The following is a 14,505-nucleotide window of genomic DNA, read 5'->3' as shown; positions in this document are numbered from 1 at the left end:
GAAGGAAAGAGACAAAGAAAGAAATTAAAGGAAAATGACAATATAACTTCCAGTAACAGCTTCTGGGCTTGTTAAAGCAACAAGATTTTGTTGCTATCAGTCAGAACACCAGACAACTGGAAACTGTGGTTAGGAGTGGGGAGACTTTGTAGAATAACAGTAAATAAACAAATTAAGAACCTATCCTCAGAGCTCTTGTAAAGGTCATCAGGAAGCATGGTAGCTTTATTTCAACCACTTCTTCCAAACTTAACTTTGGCATCTTTGAGCTCTCATGGCTAAGCTTTTCCCAAGTACATTTATTTAATAACATCACTAACATTTCCAGAGTACATTATTTTTCCTTTCTTTCCATTTTATAAACCCTTATAATTTCTAAGTTAACATATTTTTGTCCAGTTGTTCATTTGTTGGAGGGTTTTTTAACCCTTTGAGGCACTAGGTATTTACAGTTGAATGACTTGCCCAAGGTCACACAGTTAGGAAATATCTGAAGCCAGGTTTGAACCCAGGTCCTCCCAATTCCAGGCTTGGTGTTCTATCCACTGTGCTACCTAACTGTCCCCAAATCCTGTTTATCCTTTGAGTCCCAGTTTAAATGAAGCCTTTTCTATGAAGCCTTCAGAGCTCTGGTACTCTTAAGCAAAAGCATCTCTCCTTCTTTGATCTTTCAGAGCATTTTGCTACTCCCTGTTATGTGCTCTGATCACTCTGACTTGCAGGGATTAGAACTGAATCATGATTTCATTGGGATAGAGAATTCTCAGATGAGGAAACTTTCTTGACCAATGCAGGTCAGTAACTGGTTATCATATTAGTTACTCAGCTCCCTGGGATGCCAAGTGGTTTGTTCAGGATCCCACACCCACTGGAATAAGAGGTAGGACTTAAACTCATGTCATTGTGGCTCTGAGGCTGGCCCTCTGTCTTATACCCTACACACTCCCCTCATTTGATCCAGTGAGATTGATCTCCTGAATGTTCCTGCCACACATCACTCCTTTCCTCTGTTCTAGGCATATTCTCTTACTGTCCTCCATATCTATTATGCTCTCCTGCATTTCTGTGTCCCAGCTTCCCCAGCTTTCTTCCAGTCTCAGCTAAGATCCCACCTTCTTCAGGAAGACTTTTCCAATCCATCTTAATTCTAGTGTTTTCCTTGTTTTGGATAATGCCTATTAATCTTGGATGTAAGTTACTTTGTATGTAATTGTTTTTATGTTGTGTCTCCTGTTCACTTGTGAGTACTTCTAGGACAGGGACTGTCTTTTGTCTTTCTTTGTATCTGGAGTCCTTAGAGCAGTGCCTGGTGCTTAATACATGTTCAATTGGCTAATGGACTCTGCCACTTTGGTTTGATTATAGTTTTTTTGCATAGGAGTCTTATTTCTTCTGCTAGAGTATAAGATGTTTGAAGGCAGGGAAGGTATTTTATTCTCTACCTAGTATAATACTTTTTTTTTAACCCTCTGTACCTTAATTCTAAGACAGAAGACCAGCAAGGGTTAGGCAATTAGGGTTCAGTGACTTGCCCAGAGTCACACAACAAGGAAGAGTCTGAGATCCAATTTGAACTCAGGACCTCCTGTCTCCAGGCCTGGCACTCTATCCACTGAGCTACCAGGCACAGTCCTTTAGCCATGGAAGGCATTAGTTGTTGTTCAGTCATTCCAGTTGTGTCCAACTCTTCTGACCCCATTTGGGGTTTTCTTGGCAAAGAAAGAGTGGTTTGCCATTTCCTTCTCCAGCTCATTTGAGAGATGAGGAAACTGAGGCAAAGAGGGTCAAGTAACTTGCCCAGGGTCACACAGCATATCTGAAACTAAATTTTAATTCAGATCTTCCTGACTCTAAGCCTGGCCCTCTATCCACTGTGCTACCTAGATGCCCTTAGATGATAAATCAATGCTAAGTAGATTCTGGACTATTCAGAGCCTCGATTTACAAAGGAAAGAGGTTCAGCTAAGCTTATTTTTTATAATATATACCTATTAGATATCATATATATATTATATTTTTATATATTTATAAACCTCTCTTTACAGTTGAGGAACCTATAGGAGTAAAATGATTTGTTCAAAGCCACACAGATTGTGGAACCTTTCTACAAGTGGCAAAGCTGGGATTTAAACTGAGATCCTCTGTTTCAAAGTCCTGAACTCTTTCCCTTTTATCAGGCTTCCTGCCCTCTGTGGGAGACCTTATAAATGTGAATTAAATTGAACAGAATTAATTTAGATCTTAAGGGGAAGCCTTCTGGAACAAGGAATGGTATATCAAATGTTTCCATCACAATAAAAAAATGCATTTTTTCTAAAAAGGGAAGGAAATGGGAACAAAAACTCTTAAAAGTCTGTAGCCCAGAGGAGTCCCATCAGCAGTGCTGATGGTTTAAAATGGGATCATATTAAAACCAGAGGGACCAATCCAGGCATCTTCACTTAGGAGATTCCTGCCAGCTGTCAAAATGATCCTCCAGGCTAAAAAGTTATTGCAGGAGACTTGCACAGAATGGTCTCTGGTGGTGAGGGAGTAGGATGCAGCCTCAGTTTCTTCATCTGTTAAGTGAGGGGGTTTGTCTAAGAGGATGTCTAAGGCTTCTTCCAGGGTGAACATTCCCAGGGTCTTGTGGACACACCTTAAGGTCCCTCTTGGAGAAATGCAGATTCTTGGCTTCTTTCTGTAGCTTGGCTACTTGCTTTCTCCTTTCAGAGCTGGTCTGATGGACCTCCAGAAAGAGATGCCAGGAAGTCTGCTTGTACTTAAGACACTCTTTTCCTTAGGAAGTCAGAGGGGAGAACAGCAATCTGCTCGACTCTAGCCTTGAATATAGAAGTACCCAAGTTTGAGTTCTAGCCTTGTGATCCTGGGCAAGTCATTTTGGGGTGACTTAGCTTGAGACTCACTTATAAAAATCCCTACCTCACAGGGCTGCTGAGAGGAAAGTCCTTTCTAAATCTTAAAGTCCTGCTCCTGAAGGATTTATGGGAAAGAATGCTAAGCACATTGAGAGAAAGAACTATGGGAGTAGAAATGCAAAAGCAAAACATATGACACCACTTATCACATGTACATATGGGTATATGAATTGGGGATCAGGCTTTACAAATTGCTCTATAGCTGTAATAATTAAAATTAAGAGGCTGCTAGTAGCTTTATACCTTTATTTAATCAAAGTAGCAGTAGTAGTAAAGAGAGGGGAAAATAGGAGAGAGGTAGAGAGTTAGCTTTCTGCTCTATAGGCTAACTTCAACAATAGTTCCTCTAGCCTCTGCACTCCAGCAAGACCTCTACTTCCTGCTGGGTCTCCCCTTAAAGCAGTTTTCTCCACCCACTAGCTCTCACATATCACATCTAAGGAACCATCAATAGTTTCTTAATTTGTCTGGATTGCCCAGGGGGAGCAGTGCCTCCTGTCTCATTGGTTCCTTGGTTCTTTAACTTCCTTTCTCTGAGGCTCATCTATACCTGAATTTACTCAGTTGTCTTTGACCTCCAGGTCACTGAGAGATGACATCAAAGTGACATAATGGAGAGAGAAATTCTCTTCCAACATAGGAAAAAGGAATAATATGGAAATAGGTATCAAGTGATGATACATGTACAACCCAGTGGAATTGCATGTTAGCTCTGGGAGGGGGGAAGGAAGAGGCAAGGGAAAGAAAACGAATCATGGAAACATGGAAAAATATTTAAAAATAATTTTTTATTTTTAAAAATTAAATTAATTATTAATAATTAATCTTCAAGTTTTTAATGTGTATTTTTGGCCTAATGATGATCCTTGTCAAGATATAATATTTACCATATAATATATAACATTATATGTCTACATAGATACATGTATATGTATGTGTGTTATGGGTAGCCAGATGGCACAATGGAGAGAATACTGAGGCTGGAGTCTGGAAGATTCATCTTCCTGAGTTCAAAGCCAGCCTCAGACTCTAGCTCTGTGCCCCTGGGCAAATTACTTAATCCAGTTTGCCTCAGTTTCCTCATTTGGAAAAGCATATGGCAATCCACTTTAATATCTTTGCCAAGGAAACTCTAAATGGGGTCATGCAGAGTAAGACACAATTGAAACAAATGAGAAACAACAGTAAAACGTCTCTATGTATGTGAATGTATATGTTTCTTCTCTCTATGTGCGTGTCTGTGTATCTATCTGTACACATATATACACCCTATAGCTAACACTATCTCTCCATCCACACCCCCACATGACCTGCCTGACACTAGGGATGGAGGCTGCCTCTGGGTTGAGGTCGCCTTCTCACCTGTGCTCTCTTCTGCTCATGGCCAGCTCCTCCAGGATCCCATAGTGATCCCCTGAACTGATAATCCCAGGATGGAGAAGCTAAGTCCCTAGGATCTTAGATTTGAAGCAGGAAAGGATGTCAAAGGCTAACACTCTCATTTTGCAGATGAAGAAACCAAGCCCAGAGATGTTAGGAGAATTGCCCTACATCTTCAAGGGAGTCAGTAGAAGAGGTAGGATTCTAGTTCAGAGCCTCTGACTCCAACTCAATGCATTCTTTCCTCTGTCCCAAACTGGAAATAGTTTAATAATAATTCAATAATTAAAAAAAAATAATAGTTTAAACCCCACACGGATTCATCGAGTGCCTCCTTTGACTGGAGTTGGTCCACTGATGTACAAGCCCCTGTGAAGTACAACCAATTCTCCCAACCAAGAGGGAAACAAAGACAAAAATGGGAAAGAACCCCTGCCCTCAAGAAGCTTACATTCTATTGGTAAAACAGGGACCCTCAATTTAGGTTCTCTAGAGACTATATGGTACTTCTCACAGAGTGATGAGAGTGATCTTTTTCCCAGAGGAAGAAGAGGGTGCATATAAAAACAGAGATGACTTGAGCAACTGACTCTTGCTCATTCTAAAGGGCTACTACTAATTTAGCAACTGGTGACCCAGTGGAGTCAGGAAGACTGAGTTCAAATCCAGCTTCAGACGCTAACTATGTGATCTTGAGCAAGTCATTTGTCATCTGTCTGCTTTGGTTTCTCCAGCTATAAAATGAGCCTGATGACAGCCGCTACCTTCAAAGTTTGATGAATGAATCAAATGAGATAATATCTGTTAAAAGGATATTGCAGAGTGCTACATAATGGATGCTTATTCTCTACCACCTTTTATATTTAGCTCATTTTACCTACTCATAAGAAATGCTTTTTTTTGGAGGGGGTGGGGAGACTTTGTCAGCGACATTTACTTTTTTTAATCATGAATATATATAATAAACATGAACACTTTCCTATACAAAGAATAAGATGGTGGTTGCATACAAAACCATAAATCTGTTACATAGAGCTTGGGTTTTTTTTTTTAAACAATAAATTTAACATGGTGGTATCAACATTGCCCTGCTTATTTGTCTCCTTCCAAACTTCCTTCTGCTCATTTCTGCTTATTTCTTAAATGTTTTGCTCATGTTTGACTGGTGCTTCTGTAAAAGGATCCAGCTCATGGGTGCGGAGAAGACTCAGTGGATTGAGATCTTGGGTTCAAATCTGACCAAAGACACTACCTAGTTGTGTGAGCCTGGACAAGTTCCTTAACTCTCATTGCCTCTCCCTTAGTGCTCTTCTGCCTGGGAATTAATGCATAGTACTGATTCTAAGATGGAAGGGAAGGGTTTTTTGTTTATTTTTTAAAAGAAGCTCCAGCTTCTTCTATCACAGCACATATGTAACCCCGAGTTCCTAAGCCCTGTGTGCCAGCTGGTGCTCAGGCTACATCTGAACAGCCCATCTTCTAGGAGCATTTTCATGTGTCACTTCACTTTTCTGTGCCAGACAAAGATGAGAACCCAGCAATGAAGTGGCAGTGCACAATGTTTCCTAATATCCTTCTTGCATGAGTCAGTGTATCTGTGGGGTCTCACATTATGCTAAATCCTGTAGATACATAACTTGATTTATGTTCCTGGAGATCCCAAATCTGACTAGTGCATGATTTATTTTTTAAAAACTTTTTTTAATATTTCATTAGATATTTTCCAATTACATATAAAAACAATTTAACAATCATTTTTTTTTTAAATTTTGAGTTCCCAAATCTATCCTCTCCCTCCTCTTTGAAAAGGTTTGATATAGATCATATGTATGAGTTCGTGTAAAATATTTCCTTACTAGCCATGTTGCAAAAGAAAAAATCCAAAATGAAATTAAGTACAAAGAAAAGAAAAACAGGTATGCTTCAGTTTGCACTCAGAATTCATCAGTTCTCTCTCTGGAGGTGAATGGCATTTTTCATCAGGGCTCCTTTGGAATTGTCTTGGATCAGGTCAATATCTTGATAAGAGTAATTAAGTCTTTCACAGTGGATCATTATACTTTGTTGCTGCTGCTGTGTACAATGTTCTAGTTTTGCTCACTTCACTTTGTATCTGTTCAAATAAGTCTTCCCAGACTTTTTCTGACCCCCCCCCCCCCCCGTCATTTCTTATGCACATAGTATTCTATAACAATTATGTACCACAACTTGTTTACCTAGTCTCCAATGAAGGGGCATCCCCTCCATTTCTAATTCTTTGCCACCACAAAGAAAAAAAGCTACTATAAATACTCTTGTATGCATAGTTCATTTTTCATTTCTTTTGTTTTTTATCTCTTTGGGATACAGACCAATCAGTGGTATTGCTGGATCAAAGGGTATGTAGAGTTTTAGAACCCTTTGGGCATAATTCCAAATTGCTCCCCAGAATGGATGGATCAGATCACAACTCCACCAAAAGTACATTAATGTCTCAATTTTTCCACATTCCTTCCAACGTTCATAATTTTTCCTTTTCTGTCATATTAGCCAATCTGATCAATATGAGGTGGTATCTCAGAGTTGTTTAATATGCATTTTTCTAATTAGTAGTGATTTAGGGCATTTTTTTAATGTGACTATTGATAGTTTTGATTTCTTCTTCTGAAAACTGTGTTTTTTGACCATGTATCAACTGGGGAATGGCTCTTATTTTTATAAATTTGATTCAGATCTCTATATATTTGAGAAATGAGACCTATATCAGAGAAATTTGGGAATGACATGTTTTTTAAAAGTAATTACTTTTTGAACACTCTAATGCAAATATTATCAACATAGCAATGGGTTCAAATCAAGAAAACATGTAATGCCCAGTGGATTTACGCGTCGGCTATGGGGGGTGGGGGGGGAGGAAAAGAAAATGATCTATGTCTTTAATGAATAATGCTTGGGAATGATCAAATAAAATATAATTTTTAAAAAAAGTAATTACTTTTTCAGTTAATAAGTATTTATTTTTTCTCCCTCCCATCCCAGCACCCTTTCTTCTCAAAGAAAAAGAAAACCATTAAAACATATGTATATTCAAGCAAAATGAAATTCCATATTGACCTTTACTGAAAATGCATAACACAATTTGTTTATTTATTTTAATCCTTATCTTCTTTCTTATTATCCATTCTAAACAAAAGAGCAGCAAGACCTAGACTAGCAGGGTTAAGTGACTAGCCCAGGGTCACACAGCTAAAGAAGTGTCTGAGGCCAGATTTGAACCCAGGTTGTCCCAACTCCAGACCTGGTGCTCTATCCACTGTGCTTCCCCCATAACATGATTTATTGATGGTATGAATACTGCCTTTCTTTTAACCAAAGGAAAGACAATAGTCACTAGAATCTTTCTTCTTCCGGGACCGATAGTTAGTTTGGCAAATAGATATCGATTGCCTCCAAGATTGGCCACTTCTGAGGAGGGGTTGGGAGGTGCTGCCAACTTTGAGGATGACTGCTGGTGGTGATAATGATGATTTGATGTGTTCTTATTGCAGGAAACAACAGCCAGTTTCAGGTGATGTGCCAAAAGAATAAGCAAGACTTTGTTCCCAGTAAGTGTCAGAATGTTTTTCAAGATACCAAGAAGACCAGTAGCATGTGGGGTATGATGGTGGTGGCTCAACTATTGGCTGGCATTGGGACAGTCCCCATTCAACCCTTTGGGATCTCCTATGTGGATGATTTTGCTGAACCATCTAACTCACCTCTATACGTTTGTAAGTAGCATCCATGAAGAGAATGGGGGGGGGGGGCAGTCCTTGGGTTTTGTAGATGTTCAAATGTTTTCCCACTAAACTCTTTGTCTTTTGATGAGACATTTGCTAGATATACTGGCACATCTGATGTCTGGGCATCTGAGGAAGAGGGATCCTGGCTAATCTGCCAGAAAGAACATTCCTTTGCCCAGTTGTTTAATAAAAGCGCAAACAAACTACTTAACCACTCAGCCTCAGTTTCCCTATCTGAAAAATGAGTGGGTTCAACTAAATTATCTCTAATGTTGATTCTAGCTCTAAGGTCTGTGAACCACGTGAACTCTGTTTACCTAAAGTTACGAGAATAGACCTAAGGACCTCTTGAGGTTCTTTTCAGCTTTTATGCTTTTAAAGTTGACAATTTTCCATTGTGAAAGTCAGAAAGCTCCCAGATGAGACTCTTCAGTGACAGGGTCCTAGGGCCATTTTGTGGCCTATTTCAGCCCTACACTTGTCTAGCTTTGTGGAACTCCATATCCCTTTTCCTCCAACTACCATTATAGCCTTAGAGAGACAGAATAGCATAGAAGGAGAGCTGGCCTTCAGGTCAAGAAGATCTGAATTTAAAATTTTACCTGTGATACAAACTGACTGTTTGACCCTGGACTAGTCACTTAACCTCGTAATGCTCCAGCCACCTTCTAAGACTGTAAGTCAGAGAACAAGTGGTCACCTGAATTGTCAGAGATTTTCTTAGCAGCAGTTTCCTGCCCCAATGAAATCACAGGTCTACTAAAGACGATTTTTAATATCCAGTTGAGATCTAATGACTCTCCTTGCTCCTTTCCTTCTTCCTTCTTCCTTGCTATTCCCCCTTGCCCCCAACTCTAAGCATTTATCCCAAGAGTTCGCCTAACTCCCTGCTGCTGAGGAGGGCAGATTACTGTCACACCACATTAGAGAGGTGCGAATTTCTTCTGTTGCCACCAGGGATGGAGCCATTAGCATCCTCATGGTCTCCGTTTCCCATCAGCACACTCCCTGGCTGGCCTTTTAGAAACGTCCCAATGACTACTGTGCCTGGCAGAGGCTGCCCTTGTTGCAGCAGAATGATTACATTTATATAACAGGGTTTGGGCTTGGGCATCAGCACCATGCTGGCAGCCAATCCCCAGGCCAGTTAGACCTTGTCCTTTATTTTGAGCTCTGGGAAACCATGGTGCCCATCCAAGGAAAGGAAGAGACAAGAGGAAACAGCTTCAGGGAGCCCTTTCCTAGCTGTTTGTGTCTAGCACTTCCCCCCTTTCTCCTTTGAGGAACTGCAGATTATGGGAGCCCAGCCCTAACGACTTAATGCTCTCAGCGTCTGAAGGGAAATTAGCCTTCTGTCTCTTCCCCACATTTCCTCTCTTTCTTGTCTTCCTGCCTTTGCACTAGCTGCCTCATACGACTCTGTCTGAGTGAACTCTTTCCTTACCTCTGCCTCACGCCATCTTTTTCTAACTTAAAGATGCAGCTCAAGGGCTATCTTGTATAGGAAACCATATGTGATTCCCCCAACTGCTAGTGACCTCCCTTCAACACTACCTTGTCTGGGGGCAGCTGGGTGGCTCAGTGGATGGAGAGCCAGGCCCAGAGATGGGAGGTCCTGGGTTCAAATCTGACCTCAGACACTTCTCAACTGGGTGACCCTGGGCAAGTCACTTGACCCCCATTGCCCAGCCCTGACCACTCTTCTGCCTTGGAACCAATACAATACAGAGTATTGGTTCCAAGATAGAAGATGAGAGTTTTAAAATAAATAAATAAATTAATTAAATTAGATTAAAGTAGAAAGGGGCTAAGTTACAAAGGGCCTTAAAAACCAAAGAGAGCTCCTATTTGACACTAAGTAGTATTGCACTGGAGTTTATTGAAAAGGGGCTTATCTTAGTAGAGCCTCAGTTTCCTCATCCTTAAAATAACAACAAAATTTGCACTACTTACCTCACAGGATTTTTATGAAAAAAAAAATTTGTAAAACTAAAAGCACAGGGCAGCTAGGTGACCCAGTAGATAGATCTGGAGATGGAAGGTCCTGGGTTCAAATTTAGCCCAGACATTTCCTAGCTGTGTGACTTGGGGCAAATCATTTAATCCCAGTTATCTAGCCTTTCCATTCTTCTACATTATTGGTACTTTGTGTCACTTTTTTTTTTTAAACCCTTACCTTCCGTCTTGGAGTCAATACTGTGTATTGGCTCCAAGGCAGAAGAGCAGTAAGGGCTAGGCAATGGGGGTCAAGTGACTTGCTCAGGGTCACACAGCTGGGAAGTGTCTGAGGTCAGATTTGAACCTAGGACCTCCCGTCTCTAGGCCTAGCTCTCAACACACTGAGCTACCCAGCTGCCCCCTCTTTGTATTACTTCTAAGACAGAAGGTGAAAGTTTAGAACAAAATAAAAACTTTAAAGCACTATAGAAAAATGATTATTTTCCCTACTCTGTTTTAATACTTAATATTAATAAATAATGAATTAATATCAAAGATGATTCATTCTGTAGACTTTTTTTTTTTAAACCCTCACCTTCCACCTTAGAATCAACACTGTGTATTGGTTCCAAGGCAGAAGAGTGGTAAGGGTTAGGCAATGGGGGTTAAGTGACTTGCCCAGGGTCACACAGCTGGGAAGCGTCTGAGACCAGATTTGAACCTAGGACCTCCCATCTCTGGGCCTGACTCTCCATCCACTGAGCCACTCAGCTGCCCCTTCTCTAGACTTTTAAAAATAATGATTTCCTCCCTTGTCTGACTTAGGTATGGGTCTGCTTTGAGAAAATGGAGAAGGGATCACTTGCTTCTCAGGGTTCTATTTACTCTTGGGATTCCATGGCGGTGGCATCATGGGTGGCCAGGGGAAGAGAGTGGATGTGAGTGTGGACAATACAATCTGTCTGTGTGGTATAGAAGCTAGTAAGGAATGATGCACAGAAATGCTCCCACACCTACTCCTGGCAACCTCTCCTAGTTAAGCAATGATCAATAACTTGGGTGGCCTAATCTCCATAGTCAAAGTAAAGTGGAGGAATAAATGGAGAATTGAAAAAAAAATTATATTTGCAAATAAAAATCTGGGCAAATTTAGATCTTTCCAACAAAAATAAATGCTTTTCAACCAATTAATTTCAACTAGGGGTTGGGCTTGTTCTTCTTGGTCCCAGATGGCAGAAATTTGGGGGAGGCCAATTTTTGCTTAACAGGACAAGCTTCCTTGATAATCAGAGCTGTTCCCACAAAGTAATCCCTGCTGCTCCCCAGAAGCCCAATGATGCCTAGGGAGGGAGTCATGCTTAAGGTACGGGGCTGAATTTAATCAGGCCCCTCCCAACACCAAGAGGCCATGGGATTAGGATGGTTTGTTCTTTTTCATTTCTGCTGATTAGCTGCTTCCCTTTGGATGGAGAGGCCAGATTCTCCTAATCCTGCTTGCTCTTCCCATTGGCTCTTTCTGTGAAACTGTCGACTTAATATGTTTGTTTCTTTTCTCCAGCAATTTTATTTGCCATTGCGGTGTTCGGACCAGCTTTTGGGTATCTCCTGGGGTCAGTTATGTTGCAGATCTTTGTGGACTATGGAAGGGTCAACACAAGTGAGTATGTAAAACACCTCTATCAGATTCCACTTCATATTCACCTTAGGCACATCTCCCAACTCTAAACAACATGAACTGTAACAATAGTCCTAGCAAATATTTACATTTAGCCCTTTGAGATTTCAAATAACTAAACATAAATCACCTTATTTGATCCTTATAGCAACCCTATAGTAGTTGTTCTTATTATTCCCATTTTATAGATGAGGAAACTGAGGCTGGGAAAATTAAGTGGCCCAGCTAGTGAGTATAGTAATGGAGGAGATGAGAGGAAGGGGGGGAAAGGGGTGAGAGAGAAAGAGAAAGGATTGTTTCTCTGCTCCCTTACTTATGGGGAGAGGTAGGCAAGGTGCTGTCTCCTTGGAGGGGATGGCTCCTGAGAGAGAGATTGTCTTAAGAAATGGAGGGCAGGAGACTAGAGTGGGATTGCTTCAATGAGGTGGCAAGGTGTGTCCCTCAGAGGAGCCCAGGGCTCCTGAGATCAAATCTGTCCCTGTGAGGCAAGACGATCCCTTGTCATTCTGCTTCCCAAAGGGACACTAACTGCCCGCCTTTCAGGGGTTTAGAAATGGCCAACTGCCAAGGAGAAGATGACAGTTTCCTTGGTCAGAAGGTACTGAGTCACTGGGGTCTGAAAATCAAACCCTCTCTCGATGTGACAAACCCAGGTTTTTTGAGAGGTCACAGGAGAGGACAGAATTTCAGCGTGAAATCCTGCCTCAATTTTTTTTCAAACCCTCATGCCCTTTGTTATATTATCTAGAGACAGCCCCAAACCCAGGGTCCTCATTTTCAAATGATTTCTTGAGACTGAAGGAGGAAAGGAAATGGCAGAGGCATGAGGGAGAAAAATGGGAAGTGGGTAAAGGAAGCCCTAAAGATTTTCCCCTCTTACAGACTGGCCTTTCAGAGTCTGGAGGCCTCTTCTCAGCCCTGGCCTCTCCTTTTTGCCAACTGCTTTCTTGCCTCTGCTCTTAAACTAGGGAACCCTTACAAGTACAAGTCAAGGGACAAGTGCGAGAAAGAGAAAGAGAGAGAGAGAGAGACAGAGAGAAAGAGAGACAGACAGAGACAGAGACAGAGAGAGACAGAGAGACAGAGAGAAAGAGAGAGAGAGACAGAGACAGAGAGAGAGACAGAGACAGAGAGAGAGAGAGAGACAGACAGACAGACAGACAGAAAGAGAACAGCCCAGGGAAGGATCTGGATGGCTCTGGTCCAAGTCCAAGTCCACAGTCCCTCACGAGGAATTCAGATAGCTGTAGTTGTAGTCTTAGTGGGAATAGTTCAGGGTTTCAAATGGATGGGCTCTTTCTCAACGTTCTCCTCCACCTCCCAGGCTGGTCCTGTCAGTGGGCTCCCAGAGTTCCTCCTCAGCACCCTCAGCTTTCTCCTCAGCCCTTTTCCACTCTCTTCAGCTGATCTCTCCATGAGACTGGTTTCTCTTCTAAATGCAGGATCTCTCTTCCCTTACTTTACAGTAGCTGATAGGATACAAACTCAGGGCTTCCTGCTTCCAGGTCTCAGGGCTGAGATGAAATACTTTCTTTCTTCCTCACTCCAAGTCCGGGACTCTATCCATTACACTGAGCTGCTTCTCAGGTAGAAGGCTATGACAATTGCCCAGGTAATTCCAACCCAAACCCATCGTGTGCTTCCTTCCTCCTTAAAGAGCACACATTAGGTTCTTCACTACCCTTCCACTTTGGGTGAGTCCCTTAACTTCTCGAAATCAGATTCCTTAGCTATAAAATGGAGAATACAGAAACCAACATCATCTGCCTCCCAGGGTTGCTGTGAAACTCACATAAGAGGAGAATTTAGGTAGCATTTTAAGGTTTACAAAGCATTATCTCATTTAATCCTCACAACAACCCTGGGGTGTCATGTTGCTATTTTCTTCATTTCACAGTTGTGGAAACTGAGGAAGAGACTGGGGATTTGAACTCGGGTCTTTCTGACTCTCGGTCCAGCATTTTGAGCTACCTAATGGCCAATAAACCACAAACCTCTCTCTGGATGGAAACTAGTAACCCTGTATGGTGTGGTACAAGCCAGGGAAAAGAGCCCTGCCTCTGCTCTCGGAAAGTTTAGTCTGAAACAGACAGGCAGGATAGCCACAAGAGCTAAGAGCTGATGGATTTTCTTCCCCCAAGGGGACTGTCAATCCCAGGGCTGATTTGCCTAGTTATTAAAGAATTTACTGGGCAGAGAGAAGCCAATCCCCTCCTGAGATTTAGAAAAGGATAAGTACACAACCTCTTCAATTAACTGGTGCGTCCCTCATTTAGTCAAAAAGCCCCCAGGCTTATTTCTCTGTGAGGGTTGACAAGAAAAGGAATTGGAGGGAGCAGAGAAGTCAGGGTTGAGGCTCCCTGTAGCTCAGCTAATGGATGGGATTTCTGAGACACTCCTTTCCTCTTCCCTTTCCTCTATCCCTCTCTCCCCACCTCTTTCTTTCCCTCTCTTCCTCCCTATCTCCTTTTTCCTTCCCTATCTCCCTCACCTCCCACTTTCTTTCCCTCTCTCTCTCCTCACCTCCTCTTTCTTTCCTTCACTCCATCCTCACCTCCCTCATTCCTTCCCTCTCTCCCTTCTGCTTTCTTTTCCTCTCTCCTTCCTTCTTTCCTTTCCTATCTCCCTCTCTTTCCCTCTTTCTTTTCTTCTCTCCCTTCTTACCTCCCTTTCCCCTTCTCTGTCTCTTTCCCTCCCTCCTTATTTCCCTCTTTTCTTTCCTTTCTCCCTTCCTTTCTTCCCTTTTCCTTCCTTTCTCTCTCTCCCTACTTTCCTTTTTTTCTTCCCTTTCTCCCTCTTTCCTTCCTCCTTTCTTTCCCATTCTCCTTCCCTC

The 14,505-nt window shown here is 41.8% G+C and overlaps 1 protein-coding gene across 2 annotated transcripts in view; it reads left to right on the top strand.

Annotated features, from left to right (window-relative positions):
* Window positions 1–14,505, top strand: part of SLCO2A1 (solute carrier organic anion transporter family member 2A1) — a 157,350-nt gene that overhangs the window by 99,303 nt on the left and 43,542 nt on the right. For both annotated transcript variants that reach the window (XM_007493896.2, XM_056793630.1), the window contains exons 4-5: window positions 7,826–8,047; window positions 11,556–11,654. In XM_007493896.2, coding sequence (XP_007493958.1) covers window positions 7,826–8,047; window positions 11,556–11,654 — 321 coding nt within the window. The remainder of the gene's footprint in view (window positions 1–7,825; window positions 8,048–11,555; window positions 11,655–14,505) is intronic.

This window comes from Monodelphis domestica, chromosome 4 (assembly GCF_027887165.1).
Source record: "Monodelphis domestica isolate mMonDom1 chromosome 4, mMonDom1.pri, whole genome shotgun sequence".
Lineage (NCBI taxonomy): Eukaryota > Metazoa > Chordata > Mammalia > Didelphimorphia > Didelphidae > Monodelphis > Monodelphis domestica.
This window is presented reverse-complemented; position numbering and strand designations above follow the sequence as displayed.